At 39.5% G+C, this 19,420-nt stretch overlaps 1 protein-coding gene and 1 long non-coding RNA gene across 2 annotated transcripts; one reads left to right on the top strand and one right to left on the bottom strand.

Moving 5' to 3' along the window:
* Positions 1-352: 352 nt before the first annotated feature.
* Positions 353-1,410, bottom strand: LOC307162195. The gene is made up of 3 exons (XR_013821874.1): positions 1,336-1,410; positions 770-844; positions 353-638 (listed from the first exon to the last, which is right to left on the bottom strand). It is a non-coding gene; the product is annotated as an uncharacterized lncRNA (long non-coding RNA).
* An 8,672-nt stretch (positions 1,411-10,082) lies between these two features.
* crfb16 (cytokine receptor family member B16) lies at positions 10,083-18,988 on the top strand. The gene is made up of 7 exons (XM_079877355.1): positions 10,083-10,391; positions 13,678-13,801; positions 14,952-15,139; positions 15,234-15,358; positions 15,983-16,130; positions 16,247-16,395; positions 18,587-18,988. Exons 1-7 carry the CDS (start codon positions 10,334-10,336, stop codon positions 18,689-18,691), a joined length of 897 nt encoding a protein of 298 aa, XP_079733481.1. The 5' UTR covers positions 10,083-10,333; the 3' UTR covers positions 18,692-18,988.
* Positions 18,989-19,420: the final 432 nt, after the last annotated feature.

The following is a 19,420-nucleotide window of genomic DNA, read 5'->3' as shown; positions in this document are numbered from 1 at the left end:
CTCAAAGGCGCGGACGCGCGAGAGAAAAATAAATAAATAAAAATAGCTGAGCGCACGGGTGGCGCGTTAACAGGCTAGCGAATTACTAGCGTTTTGTGCTAGTAGTACTAATAACAAAAGCTAGCGATGTCAGGTTAATCTGAGATGTTGGGTAAAATGTAGTAGTATAAACAACTAGAAATGGTAGTAAAATGATGGTTCAAAACAAAGAAATATAAGGCTAAGACGGAGCTTACAGCACCGAAGCACACAAACACACTCACAGCAGGCAGCGAGGCAGACAGGAGCAATCGATCGGCAGACAGCAATCGGCAGACAGGAGCAATCGATCCTTATGAGATGGAGGGTCTCATAAGAGCAGGTGGAGTGATGGAGGGTCTCATAAGAGCAGGTGGAGTGATGGAGGGTCTCATCCATGGCACCATCTCCAGGATTCAGCTCTGGGCTCCTCATCCTCAGTGTTCACACCAGTCTGCTGACATTTCAGATCCTACAAAAATGCACAAACATAACACAAAAGCAGTAATTTCAACCGCACAATGTCATTTGATTTCAGTATTATTTAGAAGACAAAAACGCTTTTTTTCACAAATGCCGCCATCATCTTCCCTTGCAGGTCCTGCTCCACCTCAAAAAATCTGCAGCAAATGCACAGAAATCAAGAATCAGAAAAGTGTTGTAATAGCTCTGTTTGAAATTACAATAATTAAAATAAACTACAACTTAATATTTAAATAGTTGTTGTTATTCATTTCTGTAGTATACTCACTCAAAGCCTTTGATGGCAGCATTCAGCTTCATGAGCCACTCTCCACTGGATAAACACACATCTGTTCATCTGTCCCTGTAACATCCAGACCAGATTCACATCACCTCTGTGATTTATGAACTCAACACTACATTCACATGTTGAGGTTGTTTTAACTTTTTTATCCAACATAAATGTTCCTCAATTTATCAACTACTAATGGACAAATAAAATAGATAACTTATGTTTAGTTACTTTATAGATTTGTTCTACATAATAGCACACATTCATCACTCAGATGTCTATTTCATGTTGTGATATTTCAAGATTTTCCTGTCAGATGTAAATAGACATTTAAAATAAGCGTCTTTGAGATGTATATGGTTTATGTAAATCCACTTAGAGACGTAACTTACGTGTCCTTACTGGAGCTCCCCTGTTAGCTAACGTTAAGCATAATAAAACGTGTTTTTACAGCAAAATCACAACTATACTTTACTGTATAACGTCTTTACACCTTCAACAATTCAACAGTTTACAGTAGTGCAACACATGCAATTTTAACAAAAGGAACTGTGTTTACTCACATTTGAAAGCACCCGCGTCGCTGATCTCTGCGATGTTTAATAATGACGTATGCTCTCGCGTGGCCTCCTGGGATAGAAGAGTATCCATCGCTGAGCACTCGAAAATCTGTGCGGAAGCAGTAAGCCATCCGGGAACTTCTCGCCTACTCTTTAATGAATACTGATGTTTCGAACGTACTGCTTCCTTCACATTCTGTTTTCGCCTACTTTATAGTAGGAAAGTAGGCATATTCGAACACACTTAAGTCCGAATCTCGCGATAATTAGTACGTCACCCAGGTAATTCTCGCCTACTCTTTTGGATCCGTACATACTTTTTCGCTCGCCTACTCTTTTTCCCATACTAAATAGTAGGGAAGTATGCGGTTTCGAACGCAGCCGCTGTGTTCCAGTTTCTTTCCATGCGGTGGGCCAACAAGTCATCTCTCTGTTTTCTTTAGGTTTTTGTGCCTCGGAAAGGCTTTGCCTGTAAGTTTATCTTTTTTCAGTGTTTGCATGAACGTGTATATATATTTGTAATTCATTAGTTTGAGTTTAAAAATGAACTATTCAACAGTGATGGCAATTTGTTTACAATAACACTAAGAAGAACTGATTGTGGCCTTTTGATATTTGTGCTCAGAGAATATTTGTAAACAGAGGAAATTAATTTGTGTTTATTTTGAGAATATTTTGTAACAAGACATTTGTAATCTTTGTATATTTCAGTTTTACAAAAAAGAGAAAGAAGAGGAAAGAACATAACAGTAAAACTTTCAACTTTACTACTGCGTCTGCCCTTTTCTGACTCCTGTTAGCTATCTGTCAGTGTTGCGTAGATGGAACATGCATCTAGGACAGAATAGTAAAAAGGCAACCGCTCAGTGGGCACTGAAGTTCAAGGAAAGCAAGCTTTAACTCCATCATTCCTCGTTCATCATCACAGTATTAGCAATTCATGATGGCGGAGAAAGCTACGGAGGCGGAGAAAGGTACGGAGGCTGGGGAAGCTACAGAGCGAAGTCAAGCATTAGAAACAAGATCTATAGCCTCTGCTTCGACTAATAGATCTAGAAGCTCATCGGCTAGCGCAGCTGCTGCCAAGGCTCGCGCTAAACTGGAAGCTGCACAGACCAGGACTGAATTCCTTAAAAAAGAATCAGAAATCTTGATTGAGAAAGCTCAACTGAAAGTTACAGAGGCATGCATGGAAGCGTCTCTGGCAGCTATAAAGCATGAAAGTGAGGTGGCAGCAGCCATCGCTGAGACAAAGGTTTTGGAGGCAGCCGCAGATAGTGAATTTGGAGAAAGGATTTCTGATGTGAGAGAAGTTTCTGATCGCACTCATGATTACGTCATGAATCAGTCTCAACTGAGGTTATTGTCTCCAGCTGGAGATGAACCATGTCACCTACCTCTAAAGCCCATTGTCCATGTGTTGAGGCCTGAGACACCTCCAAGGCATCATCGCTTAGCATCTTGGGATGTCAGAGATTCCAACAATAAACCTGATACTGAGAGTATAATGCAGCATCCTCAGAAGTCAGTGCAAACAACTAGTCAAAAATACCAAATTCCGCCGTTCACTTCTTCTCCATATAAGACAACACCACAACCATCGTTCAACAACGACACTAATGTGAGTGAGGTCGCCAGGTACTTAGCACGCCGAGAGCTTGTTAATTCAGGTCTCTTCAAGTTTGACGATTGTCCTGAGAATTATTGGGCGTGGAAGTCCTCTTTCCTCAACGCAATTGAAGGTTTGCACCTGTCAGCTGCTGAGCAGTTAGACCTTCTGTCTAAATGGTTGGGAAGTAGTGAAGAAAAAGTAGTGAGAAAAATCTGAGAAAAGTAGTCTTCACATCATGTGCAAAGGATCAGAGCTGTGCACACAGGTAATCCAAACACAGGCTTGGGAAAGGCTTGGGAGCGCTTGGAAGACTGCTATGGCTCTCCAGAGATTATTGAGAAATCCCTCTTTGATAGGATTGATAACTTTCCAAAAATCAGCAACAAAGATGCGAAAAAGCTTAGAGAACTTGGAGATCTTCTACAGGAAGTGGAGTCTGCGAAACATGAAGGCTACCTACCCGGACTTACTTATCTTGACACCGCTCGTGGTGTTGCTCCCATCGTAGATAAGTTACCTTACAGTCTTCAGGAGAGGTGGATGGCTCAAGTTTCTCAGTACAAAACAGCACATCAAGTCGCCTTTCCTCCATTCTCATTCTTCTGTGATTTCATCTGCAGAGAGGCTCGAACACGCAACGATCCAAGTTTTGCTCTGTCTTCAGGAATCCATAGTGTGTTGAAACCAGAGCAGCAATTCAAGAGACAAATGAAAAGCTCAGTCTATACTCACAAGACTGAAGTGTCAGGAGCGACTGTGAGTCAGACACGCAGCTCAAACTATGAGTTGGATGATGTGGATAAGACCTGCCCGATTCATAAGAAGCCCCACCCTCTCAATCGTTGCAGAGGTTTTAGGATCAAACCTCTGGATGAGCGCAAGACTTTTCTAAAGGAGAAAGGTGTTTGCTACAGGTGCTGTGCAACAACCACTCATCTGGCCAGGGACTGTAAGGCAGCTATTAAATGTAAGGAATGTGGCAGTGATGCTCACATCGCAGCGTTTCATCCAGGACCACCGCCTTCAAACTTATTTGTTCATGGCGGGGAGGGAGAGATAGACACACCTCAACCTGCTATAACTTCCAAGTGCACAGAAGTCTGTGGTTACGGTGAATGTTCACGGTCATGCTCTAAGATTTGCCTGGCTAACGTTTACCCAGAAGGCCACCCAGAAGGAGCAATCAAGCTTTATGTGATCCTGGATGACCAGAGCAATTGATCGCTCACTAGAACCAAGTTCTTCGACTTGCTGCATGTCAAAGGAGAGAAGTCAACATATACTCTACGTACCTGTGCAGGTGTGACAGAGACTGTGGGAAGAAGAGCTACTGGTTTCATTATAGAGCCTTTAGATGGAGTGATGAAGGTGAAATTGCCAACATTGATCGAATGCAACAATATGCCAGACGACAGGGCCGAGATACCAACACCTGATGCAGCACGTTGGCACACTCACCTAAAACCCATCGCTCATTGCATTCCTCCTTTGGATCCAGAAGCCCAAATTCTTCTTCTTTTGGGTCGTGACATCCTTCAGGTTCATAAAGTACGGGAGCAACGTAATGGACCTAATAACGCACCCTACGTGCAAAGACTAGACCTAGGATGGGTCGTAGTGGGAGACGTCTGCTTAGGATCCGTGCACAGGTCTGCAGCACTTAGTGCTTACCGTACCCATGTACTTGATAATGGACGTCCTTCTCTACTTCCTCCATGTCCCAACAAACTCAGCGTTAGGGAGAAGTTTGACATCAAGCCTCTGCCTGAGATATCTCTGGCGCACGGCACCTTTATCTTTGATGACTATGCCATAGGAGATACCATCTTTGAGAGGACAAAGGTTGGATAATAAAGTTGGATTGTCTATTGAAGACATGCGCTTTCGGACATCATGGATAAAGATATGTTCATGTACGAGAGCAATAGCTGGGTCGCACCACTCCCATTCAGAACACCTCGCCAACGACTCCCTAATAATAGAGAACAGGTATTAACACACCTAACCTCCCTTTTGCGCACATTGGAAAAGAAGCCTGAGATGAAGTCTCATTTTGTTACCTTCATGCAGAACATCTTTGATCGTGACCATGCCGAAGTAGCCCCTCCTCTTCGAGAAGGCCAGGAATGTTGGTATTTACCTACCTTTGGGGTGTACCACCCACAGAAGCCCGGTCAGATCAGAGTTGTCTTCGACTCCAGCGCGCAAAAACAGGGCATCTCCTTGACGACGTTCTTCTCTCTGGTCCTGACTTAAATAATAGCCTCTTGGGAGTCATTTTAGAAGGGAGCTGGTAGCTGTAACTGCAGACATCGAACAGATGTTTCACAGCTTCATTGTGAAAGAGGAAAATAGAGACTTCCTTCGTTTTCTCTGGTTTAAGGATAATGACACCAGCAAAGAGATCATCGAGTACCGTATGAGGGTGCACGTGTTCGGTAACAGTCCATCTCCTGCTGTAGCCATTTTTGGTCTTCGACAAGCAGCGGCTTATGGTGAAGAGGAGTATGGTTCAGACGACAAAGACTTTGTAGAAAGAGAATTCTACATCAATGATGGACTTTTGTCAACACCCACAGCTGCGGAAACAATTGATCTGTTGACAAGAACAAAGAAAATGCTGGCCACTTCGGGGAAGGCCAAATTAGCTCCGCAAGCTGCTCATACCATTCCCAGGCTGGAACTAGGAGCTGCGGTTTTAGCTGCAGAGATAGCAGAGACTATCACAAACGAGCTGGACTTCACTCTAGATGCTGTGGAGTTTTACATGGATAGTAGAGTCTTCCTGGGGTACATCTATAACCAGACAAGACGTTTCTATGTATATGTAGCCAACAGAGTGCAGCGTATCCACAGAGTGTCAAACCCAATGCAATGGCACTATGTGTCTACTAAGCATAACCCTGCAGACCACGACCACCCGCTCCATTCCTGCAGCTCTGTTGGGCACCACCACCTGGCTTACAGGACCTGCCTTCCTGTCGCAAATGGATCAGAATCTGTCTCTGGAGGAGAGGGAATTTGACCTCCTCGGGCCAGAGTTGGACACAGAAGTTCGTCCTCTTGCTACTACTGTATCCGATGATTTTCATCTTGAATGTCAACGATTCGAGCGATTCTCTTCTTGGAGGTCATTAGTCAGAGCCATAGCTTTTCTCATACATGTCGCCCAGACTTACAAGTCGTCTTATGATAGAGAAAGAGCCTGCAGATCATGGCACTACTGTGCTAAGCCTCGTACAGTGAAAGAGTTGTTACAAGCAGAGGAAGTTGTAATCAAAAGCGTTCAGAGGGGAGCTTACCAAGAAGAGCTCACCTGCATCGCCAAAAGAAATGATATCCCGAGGCACAGCGCTCTGAAAAAACTGAACCCTTACGTAGATAGTAGAGGACTTCTCAGGATAGGAGGTCGGCTTAAAAATGCAACTTTGGATCTCAAAGAGAAGTTTCCTTTGATTGTTCCAGGACGCAGTCATGCTGCAAAGCTACTTGTGGAGCATTACCATGATCGAGTCAAGCATCAGGGTCGTGTGTTTACTGAATCAGCTATCCGCAATTCAGGGTATTGGATTGTTGGTGTTAGGAAGCTTATCAACAGCATTGTACACAAGTGTGTTGTATGCAACAAGCTTCGTGGGAAGGTAACTGAGCAGAAGATGGCGGACTTACCCATCTATCGCCTGAGCACTGAACCTCCCTTCACGCATGTCGGTCTTGATGTTTTTGGACCTTGGACAGTTGTCGCAAGGCGCACGCGAGGAGGACAAGCTCAGAGCAAAAGATGGGCTGTTCTTTTCACTTGTATGAGTATTCGTGCCATACACATTGAGCTGATTGACAGTATAGATTCATCCACCTTTATAAACGCCTTGAGAAGGTTTTTTGCTCTACGAGGACCTGCCAAACAAATCCGGTCTGATTGTGGGACCAATTTTGTAGGAGCCTGTAAAGAGCTGGAAATTGTGGTAAATGATCCTCAAGAGCCTAGTGTGAGGAAGTACCTGGGTGGAGAGGGTTGTTCATGGGTCTTTAATCCACCTCACACATCCCACATGGGAGGAGCCTGGGAGCTGATGATAGGAGTCTCCAGCCGCATACTAGATTCCATGCTCCAACAGATCAGTCCTTCCTGCTTGACACATGAAGTTTTGTCTACTTTGATGGCAGAGGTTACAGGAATTGTCAATTCAAGACCCCTTGTTCCTATTTCCACAGACCCAGATTCACCTTTCTTGTTAACGCCAGCCATGCTCCTAACTCAAAAGGGTTATACACTCCTCCCACCTCCAGGTGACTTCAAGGAAACCAATCTCCATAGAGTGAGAGTGAGACACGCAAAATATCGACCGGCATGAGCTCACTTAGTCCCGTTCACTTAGCCCAGCGGCTCTGTTGTTGCTTCGTCTCATGCTTGAAAGAAAGAGAATGAGGGGAGGAGTCACTTTCTTTAGAGAAAGCAGTCCATGAATGCCGCGAGACGAGACTCACGCTTTCGTAGTGACCAGCATGAGCTCACTTAGTCCCGTTCACTCAGCCCTGCGACTCCATCGTTTCTTCGTCTCAGTTTGAGAGAAAGAGAACGTTTTTAAACAAACAGTTTCACTGTGTGATTTTATTAAAACTTCAGTAAATTGGAGAAAAATTAGTTTTTCCACTGTGTCTAGCGATGCAGTATGAGTGTACCATATCGATAGAGAACTTGGAGTCACGGATTAAACCAACCATTACAACATAAACAATACAGATCAAAGAACTAACTCAAACTGAGGACTAAAAGAGTAAACAAAAGGAACTAAATGGCACACAGGTGAATCGAATTAATAACAAGGCCAATCAAATCATTAACTATGACAACCAATGAGGTTGGGAACATGGGACATTAGATCAATTAGATCATACACTTGACAGTTACTAGGGTTATTTTTACTTTTCTATTTAATATTTATTATAATTCACAGGGTTCAATAATTCAATAATTCCATGAGTAAGATACATTTCAGACTTATTTATTATTTATCAAAACCTTTAAATGAGTGAAATCATTTAGATTGAATTCACAAATTCAATAGCATGTTGCTATTATGACAAATATTCAATTCAAATATGAATAATAAATTTACCTATTAGATTAAATTTACCTATTACCTATTGATTTACCTGGGATTTTGCTTTGACTGCCATCTGTTATTAATAATTAATAGTTGATGTCATATTTTATAATAATGATGCATTTCTAAGAAGGATATCAAAAGTCATTTCTACATTCTTTATACAAAGTTTAGCCAGTTTTTGACACAAATCAGAAATAATTGGCATATATCCAACAAAATAAAACAAATTAATCTACAGGATATTAATGTACAATAGGGTCTCGGTTCATGTTCATTTGACTTTAAACTTGTTTTACTCCTGATTTATTTCTTTTTAGACCACAATACAGATTTAAAATGTTGGTTATAATTCTTCAATTCATCAGTCCACTGGACAGTCCCTGACAATCCTACTGACATCTATTCAACTAAATGTCACAGTTATCACAAAGGGTTGTAGGAAAACGCAAGACGATGAAGAATCAGATGCAAACAGTCTTTAATAGTATCCACAGGTAATTAAACACAAGGCAGGCAAGGAAACACAACCATAGTATATGTGAGACAGGACAAAACTCAAATGAAACACAAGGAAATACACAGAATCAAACAAGGTAATTAATAACGAACAGCTGAACAGAATGACGAAATCAAATGAGTAACTGACGTGAGAAACTCAGGTGGGAAAACAGCAAACAAAGTCCAAACATAACAGAACCGTGACAACAGTGAAATAACATGAAATAGGCTAACAACAACAACCATCTTTGTGCTGTTTCACACAGAAGGACCACAAGCTCTCAAAATTAGCGGTTTTGAGGGAAGAGAGAAGAAAGAGCTTAACATTTTAAGCTAGTAGTCGGCTAGAGGAACTGACTGTGCTCTTTAAAATTTAAGACATTTTATTTATTCATTTAAATTAATGTTTAAATAATGTTACAAATAATGTCTGGCAAATCTTATTGGTCCTCATCTGAAAATTGATCATATTTTTAATCATTTAGAATAAAAGACTCATTTTGAGTGTTCTCAGTTCTGGTTGTCCAGTGACTTCCTGCAAGACACTCTTCTGCCATCTTCAGGGTAAAACTTGACATTTCATGTGACAATTAGTTCCTTGCACAAACTTATTATTATCTTGGATAGTGTATTTTGTTTGGAAGCCTTTTAATTATATTTTAAATATTAATTATGTGTATTGTGTATTGTGTTCTTTGTGCACAGACTTCAGTCTGATCATTTCACCCCTTTTGTCATCATGCATATTCTGTGTGATATCATGAACGTGACCTTTGTATATCTGTAACTGCACATTTGAGTCTTCTTACAAATATAGAGCATTTTGTTACATTTATAAGAATGTTTGACCAATCTAACCATATTTTCAAAAATGTTCTTAGCACTTTATTATTAGATCATACATTATCCGTGTTCAGAAAAAATATTCATTACGGTTTTATTGTGTAAGTTACTAGATATCCAACATTCATATGACAAAAAAAAAAAAAAAAAAAAAAAAAAAAAATACGTTTTGTTGTCATTGCATAAGTACCAGTCTTTCCCAGTATATACAGGTGTTGTCTTTGTCTCTTTCTTTCTAATCCATATTATTTACTGACACTTATCCTCTTAACAGACACTTATCTTATCTTATCTTATCTTATCTTATCTTATCTTATCTTATCTTATCTTATCTTATCTTATCTTATCTTATCTTATCATCTTATGTTTCACTGGAAGTCCATTCATTGGGCTTGTGATCATGATCTTATAGCTACCAATGATGCCACTGGTATTTTATCAAAAATATATATGTCGAATGGAAGTTTGACAAACTTTATAAAGTATTTTTAATCTTAGATGTAAAATTCCTAAAACATGCATATTCAGTGCAGTGCAAAATGCAATTTCAAACAATTTAGGCTTAATTAACACACCTCCTCTTATAGTACAAAGGGACTCTCCTTTTGTTTAACATAGTTTCATATAGTTTCATAAATCTCATGCAACCGTAATTTTCAAACAGGTCCTACAGGTTTATTCCAGAGCGTGAGGTATCTCGCCCAACGAGTCATTCTGTTCGTTGCACCTTTCGTTTTTCAAGTCTCAAGTTTCTCCTTTAGGCTTGTTTACAGGCGCAGATAACATGAAGACTCCTCTAACACCATTATTTTCAGGGACCATTTTACTTGAAAAGGGACAGTGGGAAAACCCTGGACTCTTTTGGGTTGTTACAAAGGAAGAGGGATCCAGGGCTTGACCAGGGCTGGCATCCACCGAGACGGGAGAACAGAAGGTTATGGGCAGCGGTTTGATCAAGAGCCTGTTTCCTCTGCTTCTGCACTTTACCATTAACTGTACGTATAACCTCTCAGCAACTACTCATCATGGTAGTGGGATATGTGATACAGTTTTTCTGTCTTGACTGCATAATTTTGTTGTCAAGGGTTAGGTCAATCACATGACCTATTATTAGGTCAATCTCAATCAGTCAATCTCATGACCTATTTTGTTTCCCAAATCATCATTAGTATTAACCTTTAGTATTCTGACAATTATACCTACATACATACAGGTCAAAAAAAAAAAAAAAGGTCAGGGGTCTTGTTTCTTTTAGTGGAATAGAAACCTGCTGTTCCATTGTAAATTGAGTTTGGCATTTTAAACCTGGCCTAATAGCAGTGGTGTAAAGTATTGGAGTAAATGTAATTAGTTACTGTACTTTAATGTTAAGCATGTTTTAGCTTCTTTGTAGTTTCAAAGATATTAGTATCAAGTATCAAAGATATTAGTAGTCTCAAAGGTATATGTTCTCTTTACTCCAGTACATTTGTGATAAGTAATGCAATTACTCGTTAAAATTTTTGCATGGTATACCTACCTTTTTCTGCAGCACTATATTTCTGATACAAACGAAGCAATATTGTCATCTACTGGGAGGGTATTAGGTAATAGGTACTATATCTTACTCTGATAGTACTATATCTTGTGCGTTTTACCCTTCCTCACTCAAACTTGTCAACAAGGCGAATGTGAGCGCATTAGCAGGTAGTTGTGAATCGCAGGTGTTTCATACAAGAGATGAGGACACGGCTGCAGCTGGTGATCCAGAACATCCAATGCAATAGGCTTTGACTTAACATTATTTTATTTTTCCATTATACTGAAAATACCTTTTTGAGGATATTGGTTTACTTATGCCCACTTGAACTTAATTGAGACTTGAGTGTCTGTAGATGTTTACGAGGTTCTTGTGTCCACCTTGATTTATTGCGATTTTGAGGTGTTCATTTTTAATTTTGATTTTAGAAAATAAACGTGATTGTTCTCTTCACAAATCAGATGTTTCTTGTTTTCCACTGGCATGTATCTTGGGTGTTGAGGACTAATGCATCTTTGAGCCTTACAGTACGAGTAAAAATCAGATACTCTAAGACTTTTACTGGAGTAGTATTGGAATTGGTGACTTGTAATGGAGTCATTTACACTGTCTCTGTACTTTTACTCAAGAATGTTTTTTAGGTATTCTTTACACCTCTGCCTAATAGAATAACATGCATATAGTACCATGTCAGTGTATTTACATACTTTTCTGATGCTTACAAAGCATTTCACTTAATCATTAAACAGTCACATATTTTTAAGTTACAGTAAATTTGACTTATTTTCCCTTCCACATTGTAACATTTATCTGAACATTAGCTTCTTTAGCTTAGGTGGAAATTAACTTAATATTGTATGTTTAACATAATAAAAATTTAAATAATAAAAAAATCAAAACAGTGATTGGTAAATCCTCTGCAGAAGTGCTACGACCCACCTTATTAGAGGTATTAGGGTGTATATATATTACATTATATGATATGTAATTTGGCACCACAGTACAGCGGGGGAAATAAGTATTTAACACGTCACCATTTTTGTCAGTAAATATATTTCCAAAGGTGCTATTGACATGAAATGTTCACCGGATGTTGAACCAAAGAAACCAAAACAAATAAGCTCAGAAATTAAGTTATGTGTAATAATGTGAAATGACACAGGGAAAAAGTATTGAACACATGAAGAAAGGGAGGTGCAAAAAGGCATGGAAAGCCAAGACAACAGCTTAAAACTATTAGTAATTAAAAAGCAATCCAGCCCCCTGTCCGTGCAAATTAATAACAGCTGGTTCAGTCCCAACAGATGGCCAACAAAAAGGTCTCATTGCCAAGGTGTCACAAAAGACACATCTCATGATGGGTAAAAGCAAAGAGCTGTCTCAAGACCTTCACAACCTAATTGTTCCAACACATAATGATGGCATTGGTTATAGGCACCATTCTAAGCTTCTGAATGTTCCAGTGAGCACTGTTGGGGCCATAATACGGAAGGGGAAAGACAATAATTTCACCGTAAATTTGCCTCGACCAGGTGCTCCTCGCAAGATTTCTGACAGAGGAGTGAAAAGAATAATCAGAAGAGTTGTCCAAGAGCCAAGGACCACTTGTGGAGAGCTTCAAAAAGACCTGCAGATAGCAGGTACTGTGTTCTCAAAGAAAACAGTAAGTAATGCATTCCACCTCCATGGCCTATATGCACGCTCACCACGCAAGACTCCATTACTGAAGAAAAAAAGCATGTTGAAGCTCGTTTAAAGTTTGCTGCACAACATTTGGAAAAGCCAGGGAAATACTGGGAGAATTTAGTGTGGTCACATGAGAGCAAAATTGAATTGTTTGGATGCCATAATACACACCATATTTGGAGGAGAAATGGCACTGAGCATTACCCTAAAAACGCCATACACCTTGGTGTTGGCTCTTGGACAACTCTTCTGATTATTCTTTTCACTCCTCTGTCAGAAATCTTGCGAGGAGCACATGGTCGAGGCAAATTTATGGTGAAATGATTGTCTTTCCATTTCCGTATTATGGCCCCAACAGTGCTCACTGGAACATTCATAAGCTTAGAATGGTGCCTATAACCAATGCCATCATTATGTGTTGGAACAATTAGGTTGCAAAGGTCTTGAGACAGCTCTTTGCTTTTACCCATCATGAGATGTGTCTTGTGTGACACCTTGGCAATGAGACCTTTTTGTAGGCCATCCGTTGGGACTGAACCAGCTGTTATTAATTTGCACGGACAGGGGGCTGGATTGCTTTTTAATTACTAATAGTTTTAAGCTGTTGTCTTGGCTTTCCATGCCTTTTTGCACCTCCCTTTCTTTATGTGTTCAATACTTTTTCCCTGTGTCATTTCACATTATTACACATAATTTAATTTCTGAGCTTATTTGTTTTGGTTTCTTTGTATGTACTGATTCCTTTGGTTGTTATCAACATCTGGTGAAAATTTCATGTCAATAGCACCTTTGGAAATATATTTACTGAGAAAAATGGTGACGTGTTCAATACTTGTTTCCCCCGCTGTATTTACGGTCCTGAACAGGTTTATGTAATGAATTTAAGGTTTGACGTTCTCAAAATGTTTTTAAGCGATGCAAAGCGTGTGAATGAATGTTGCTTGAGGCTCTGAACACTCTGATCAGTATGTGAATGTTTTTGCAAGTACAGAAAGTCAAGTAAAAAAAAAGAAAAGAAAAGAGAATACAATTCTTCCAAATGTATGTCAAATGTTAATATTGTTCATGCATTTCAGATTCGAGAACACTACCGACATCTCTTAACACCTCAATGCATTCAGTAAACATGAAGCACATTCTGAAATGGAGCCCCTTGCAGGCGTCCTGTTCCACTGTCAACTACTCTGTGCAATTTCAAGGGTACGCATATTTCTCAATGTTTTTTTTTTTTTTTTATTGCCTAGGAATACTTTTTAAAAATGCATTGTGTACAGTATGTCAGCATTTTATGTTATGATACACAATAAATATCAGACGAAAACAATGAAATCATCACATGACCAGTATGGCCACAAACTGCCCAGTAATGTATTTCTTTGCTTACTGAGCTATTGGTGACTGACCTGTCCTTCAAAAAGACTGGAATGCTTATTTGTGCTTCTGTACATTAAAAGATCAAATTCTGAGTTTCTATATCCAACAGTAACTCTAAAATGTAAGGTACTGTAACTTTTTTTTTTTTTGCAGAAAAAAAATCAAGTTAACACTAAAATATGACGTCACATTTATTTATAGCGCTTTAACAATATTGATTGTTTCAAAGAAGCTTCACAGAAATAAACTGGAAAAAATGTATACATTTATCAATTATGAATTACGAATGCTGATTCTTTTCAGTTTGATGACAGTGTGTCGGTGTTGCAAAGTTCTGTCAGTTTACATTCTAGACTGCAATTCTTTGAACAAGATGACGTTTGTTGATGTTATCAAAAATAGGCTGGCAGAACAAGTATTCTTAATGTTTAATCTCCTCTCCAAGCAAAAACATGTTAGGCATCATATAGTCGTTGCAAAAACACTTTATTTTGTCTGCCAAAAAAAGACTGCCCGGCCAAAAAAAGTCGCTGTTTGGATTTAATAATCAAACGTTTAAGAATGATTGGATTATTATTGCAGTGATTATGTTTCTAGTATGTTATAAATGTTGTGATGTTATTTCCATCAAGAGGTGCATACATTTTTGGTCCAGATCTTGTATTCACAACGCAAGAGTCCAGCACATCCCAAAGACTTTCAGTGAATTTAAGCTCTGAACTCAGTGATGCCAATTCATGTGTGAAAATGATTATTCATGCTCCTCCCAAAAACATTCTTTCACAATTCGAGTCTGATGAATCATGACATTGTCATCCTGGAATATGCCCATGATGTGTTTTTCTACATGGTTGTTAAAGAAATGAAAAGCTACACACTCTATCATTTAGGGTTAGAAGAACTGATGCCAAACATATAACATGCTGGAAACAGTGTACATTGTATCAATATTACTCATCTCTGATTCTCAATTTAGGGAGTATGAGTTCTACAAACTTAATGGAACTTGGATGAATGCGTATGACTGCCAAGAGATCAGTGAAAACAGGTGTGATCTCACACATGACCTGGCCTCCAACTCTGACTACAGCATCCGCATAAACACAAACTGTGATGGACAAAAGTCATGGACACAACTACCAGCGACTTTCAACAGGAGAGACAGTTGAGCATTATTGGCATTATTTTTACAAAAACAAAATTAGAGATGTCTGAAATGGATCAATTGGGTCACATGTCCATTTGTGGTCTTTTATAGCAGTGTTGCTGGCTCCGAAAATGATCGTGAATGTGGAGGGGGATCCCATCCAGGTGGGCTTCAGTACAACACTTCCTGATATGACCATCAACCTTAAAGTCTGGAAGGAGGGGGACGAACAGAATGTGAGAATATTTTCATACTTTCATTTTGTATCCACTATATTTAACGTGATATTTGCTATTAGCTCTCTGTATACAGTAGATGTCTGGCTTTGCTAATGAATGATGTGGACCTACTGTAAGGGTAGACGGTAGAGGTGTAACAATATATCGTGTCACACATATTGCAATACAAAAATGCATCAATATGTATCACATTGTAATATCAAATGTAGCATTTTAATCAATAGTGCATTTTTGTCAACCTTTAACCATATGTCCTGGAGTATCGCAAAAATATCGTATTGTGTGTTAAGTATCTTGATATGTGATATGTATCAAATCGTGACATGAGGATATCGTTACACCCCTAGTAGAACACGGCATATTTCAAATGAGGTTGTGAGTGTCACTATGTTGCTCAGAGATACAACAGTTCCTACATTGGCTTCAAATGGAACTTTTTTTTTTTTGGCCGGAAAATACTTGAAAAATATGGCCTGGGAAAAGTACTACCTACTGAACAGAATGTACATCTAACACTCTTGTCTTCATTTGTGTAAAATAAAGTGTAAGTAAGTATAAAGTAAATCAAATCTAAGCTGTCTGTCCTGACTAAGGTTGTGACCTTGATGGTTGTCGTTGCAGGCCTTAATTTATGCGATCAGAGCTCATCCCTATCAATTTTCCATTGCCGCCCATCGAGGGCAAGAGAAGATGTGCTTCAGGGCAGAAGCAGTAGTAGAAGCCATTAACAAGATCTGCAGCATTGACACGCAGTGCGTCATCATTCCTGGTGAGTGATCAGCGATCAAGGAAATGGTAGATAGATGTAATTACATGTCTACAGAATAATGCATTAGGTAAATGCAATGTATGCTTGTTCACACTGACCTGTGATTTCCTTTATAGAGCAGACATCTGACTTTGTGAAGCCGATGATAGTAAGCGTCGCTGTAGTAGTAGCGGTTGTCATGGCCTTTACGCTGGGATGGTCAGCAACACATTTTGGTCCACAGATCAAAGAGATTTGCCACAGGGAGCCCATTCCCAGTGTACTGGTGAGTGTGTGTTTAACCTCATGATCAGTTCCTGTCCAGCAGTGCTGGGTAAGTTACTCTAAAAAAGTAATTAATTACTAGCTAATTACATATTCAACAGTGTAGTTAGATTACTCCACTAATTACACTCTAAAAAGTATTGCATTATTATTACTTATTACTTTCTAAATCCCATATAAACCTAGACCAGTTACACAATACAAGGATAGAAATGAAACTGCTCTTTTAATTATTTACATTTACATTTAGTCATTTAGCAGACGCTTTTGTCCAAAGCGACTTACAAATTAGGACTAAATTAAGCGAGTCATCGTGAAGAGGCAAAAAACAAAAGTGCTCAAAATACGAAGTTCAGGCATTGTTCAGAGTAGCATAAGCCCGATAAGCGAGGATTTAAAGGAAAATTTTTTTAATTTTTTTTATGAGGTTAAGTGCTCACGGAAGAGATGGGTTTTCAGCTGTCTTTTGAATGTTGCCAGGGATTCTGGATTCCGGATGAGGGTGGGGAGAGCATTCCACCAGCATGGAACTGTGAATGAGAATGTTCTGGAAAGTAATTTTGTGGCTTTCTGTGATGGAACCACGAGACGTCGCTCGTTGACCGATCGTAGGCTTCTGGTAGGGATGTAGACTCGTAGGAGTGAGTGAAAGTAGGAGGGAGCTGAACCTGTGGTAGATCTGTAAGAAAGCGTCAATGCCTTGAACTTGATGTGAGCAGTGAGTGTTAGCCAGTGCAGAGAGATGAACAGAGGAGTGACGTGGGCCCTTTTGGGCTCATTGAAGACAAGACGAGCTGCAGCATTCTGAATCATTTGTAGAGGTTTAGTTGCACATGAAGGAAGTCCAGCCAGAAGAGCATTGCAATAGTCAAGCCTAGATGACCAGGGCCTGGACAAGAAGTTGTGTTGCATGCTCACTTAGGAAAGGCCTGATCTTCCTGATGTTGTGCAGTGCAAACCTGCATGATCGAGCTGCCTTTGAAATGTGATCTGTGAAGGTCAGCTGGTCATCAAATATTACTCCAAGATTTCTGACTGACCTTGATGGGGTGATTGATGATGAATAGCTGGATAGTGAAGTCGTGTTGTAGAGATGGATTGGCAGGGAGGACGAGAAGCTCAGTCTTTGCCAGGTTGAGCTGCAGGTGATGTTCCTTCATCCATGTCGAGATGTCCGCCAGACAGCTTGAGATACGTGCAGCTACAGTGGGATCATCTGGTTGAAATGAGAGGACGAGCTGTGTGTCATCAGCATAGCAGTGGTAGGAGAAACCATGTGCCTGTATGATGTGTCCCAGTGATGTGGTGTAGATGGAGAAGAGGAGGGGTCCAAGAACTGAACCCTGAGGAACCCCTGTGGTCAGTTGATGTGCTTTGGATACCTCGCCTCTCCATGCGACCCTGAAGTACCTGTGAGATAGGACTCAAACCAGTGGAGGGAAGTTCCTGTGATGCCCAGTGATGAGAGGGTGGACATAAGGATCTGATGATTTACAGTGTCAAAGGCAGCAGACAGATCCAGGAGATAGAGATCCAGAATTATTTCAAATAAACAATATACAATTACATGAATTATTCTTGAACTGACCAAAGTGTGGAGAGGGAGAAGTTTAGATTAAAACATACATTTTAACATTAAATTCTGATGTTAAATCCACTATGGTTTTATATAGAATTGTTCTATAGTCTGTGTTTAATGCAACTACATCTGAAGTAATTTTCTGAAGAATTGCTTTATAGATGAAATTAACTAATTTAATAATTGATTATCTTGATTTGAATCTGATAGATGTGGTGCATAATTTTCCAGTTTTCACTGTAATGCTGCTTTGAAAACAATCTGTATTGTATAAAGCACTATATAAATAAAGGTGACTTGACTTGAAGTAAGTGTAATAAAAATAAATAAATAAATAAAACGATTTAAGTTAGAGTAACCCCTATTTTGTTTAGGGGGAAAGTATTTAAATGACAGTTATTAGATTATTAAGTAATTACCCAACAATGCTGCCCAGACATCTGAATGAGCTCATCTTTATTTCCTTTAGAAACAACTATGTTTTGTTTTACAGAGCACAGTTGACCCGGTTAAAATAGAACAAAGAAAATACACCAAACCATAACTATTTCTAGAAGTGATGACTTGCAGTATTAGAAAGAATGACCATTTGATCTTGTTTTGTTTCCTCCAGCTTGATGACTGGCCCACCAGCACAACCATCCTTTGTACTGCTGTTCCACTGGAGCCCACAGACCTCCTTCTGCTGCCCGCAGTGCAGCTGGAGGGAACAGTTTGAGGAAGGTGGAGCGCAGCCTTTGCTATGTTTCACCCGTTTCACTTAACAGAAGCCCTCCTCTTCCACTTGAAAAAGAGCCTCAGAGTTGCAAAGGCCGCCTCTTCGCAGAACATGAGTTGAAACTTCAGACTGAATTACTGAAAAGTGCCTGAAGCACTGATGTCATGTGTAGATGGACTGCAGTTACTAACAGCACGACCTTCTTAATTTAGACAGAAGAAATGGCGAGTGAGATGTTTTGGGCTGGGCGTTGAAATTATTCAGATCGCCTCTTGTTGGAAAACGGGACAAATGAAAGTCATTGATTTCATGCTGTATGCACAGCGAGGTAACAGTGTGGTGCTCTTTATTAGCATCTGTTTTTAAATGTTTTGTAAAAAGTGTTAAAAATAGAATATTTCCTTTTTTGATCATACATGTGTGTGACCCGATTTACCGTTTACAAATAACAATAAACACCTGGTGAATCAGAATTATAGTCACATCATATTATTACATTCTCTATGTCTCCAAGATACTATGGTATTATTCTAACTGTCTAACTTCCTGTTTTCATGTGCTTTGTGTGCGTTTAAGTATTTTAAGTGTAGTATCTCAGTATTGGTATAATATGTTTACGAAAAGGTACATTTTTTCTTAAGGTATTTTTTCTATAGGTACTTTTATTATAAGTAATTTCCCTTTTTATAAGAAAAAAATCATGAAACTATGAGTTAACAGCTATCTTAA

Source organism: Squalius cephalus (genome assembly GCF_949319135.1).
Source record: "Squalius cephalus genome assembly, chromosome: 7".
Classification (NCBI taxonomy): domain Eukaryota; kingdom Metazoa; phylum Chordata; class Actinopteri; order Cypriniformes; family Leuciscidae; genus Squalius; species Squalius cephalus.
This window is presented reverse-complemented; position numbering and strand designations above follow the sequence as displayed.

Coding starts and splice junctions, on each gene's coding strand:
- crfb16 (XM_079877355.1), top strand. CDS start 10,334: ATGGGCAGCGGTTTGATCAAGAGCCTGTTTCCTCTGCTTCTGCACTTT. Junction 10,392..13,677: donor TCTGCACTTTACCATTAACT/GTACGTATAACC, acceptor CATGCATTTCAG/ATTCGAGAACACTACCGACA. Junction 15,359..15,982: donor AGGAGGGGGACGAACAGAAT/GTGAGAATATTT, acceptor TTGTCGTTGCAG/GCCTTAATTTATGCGATCAG.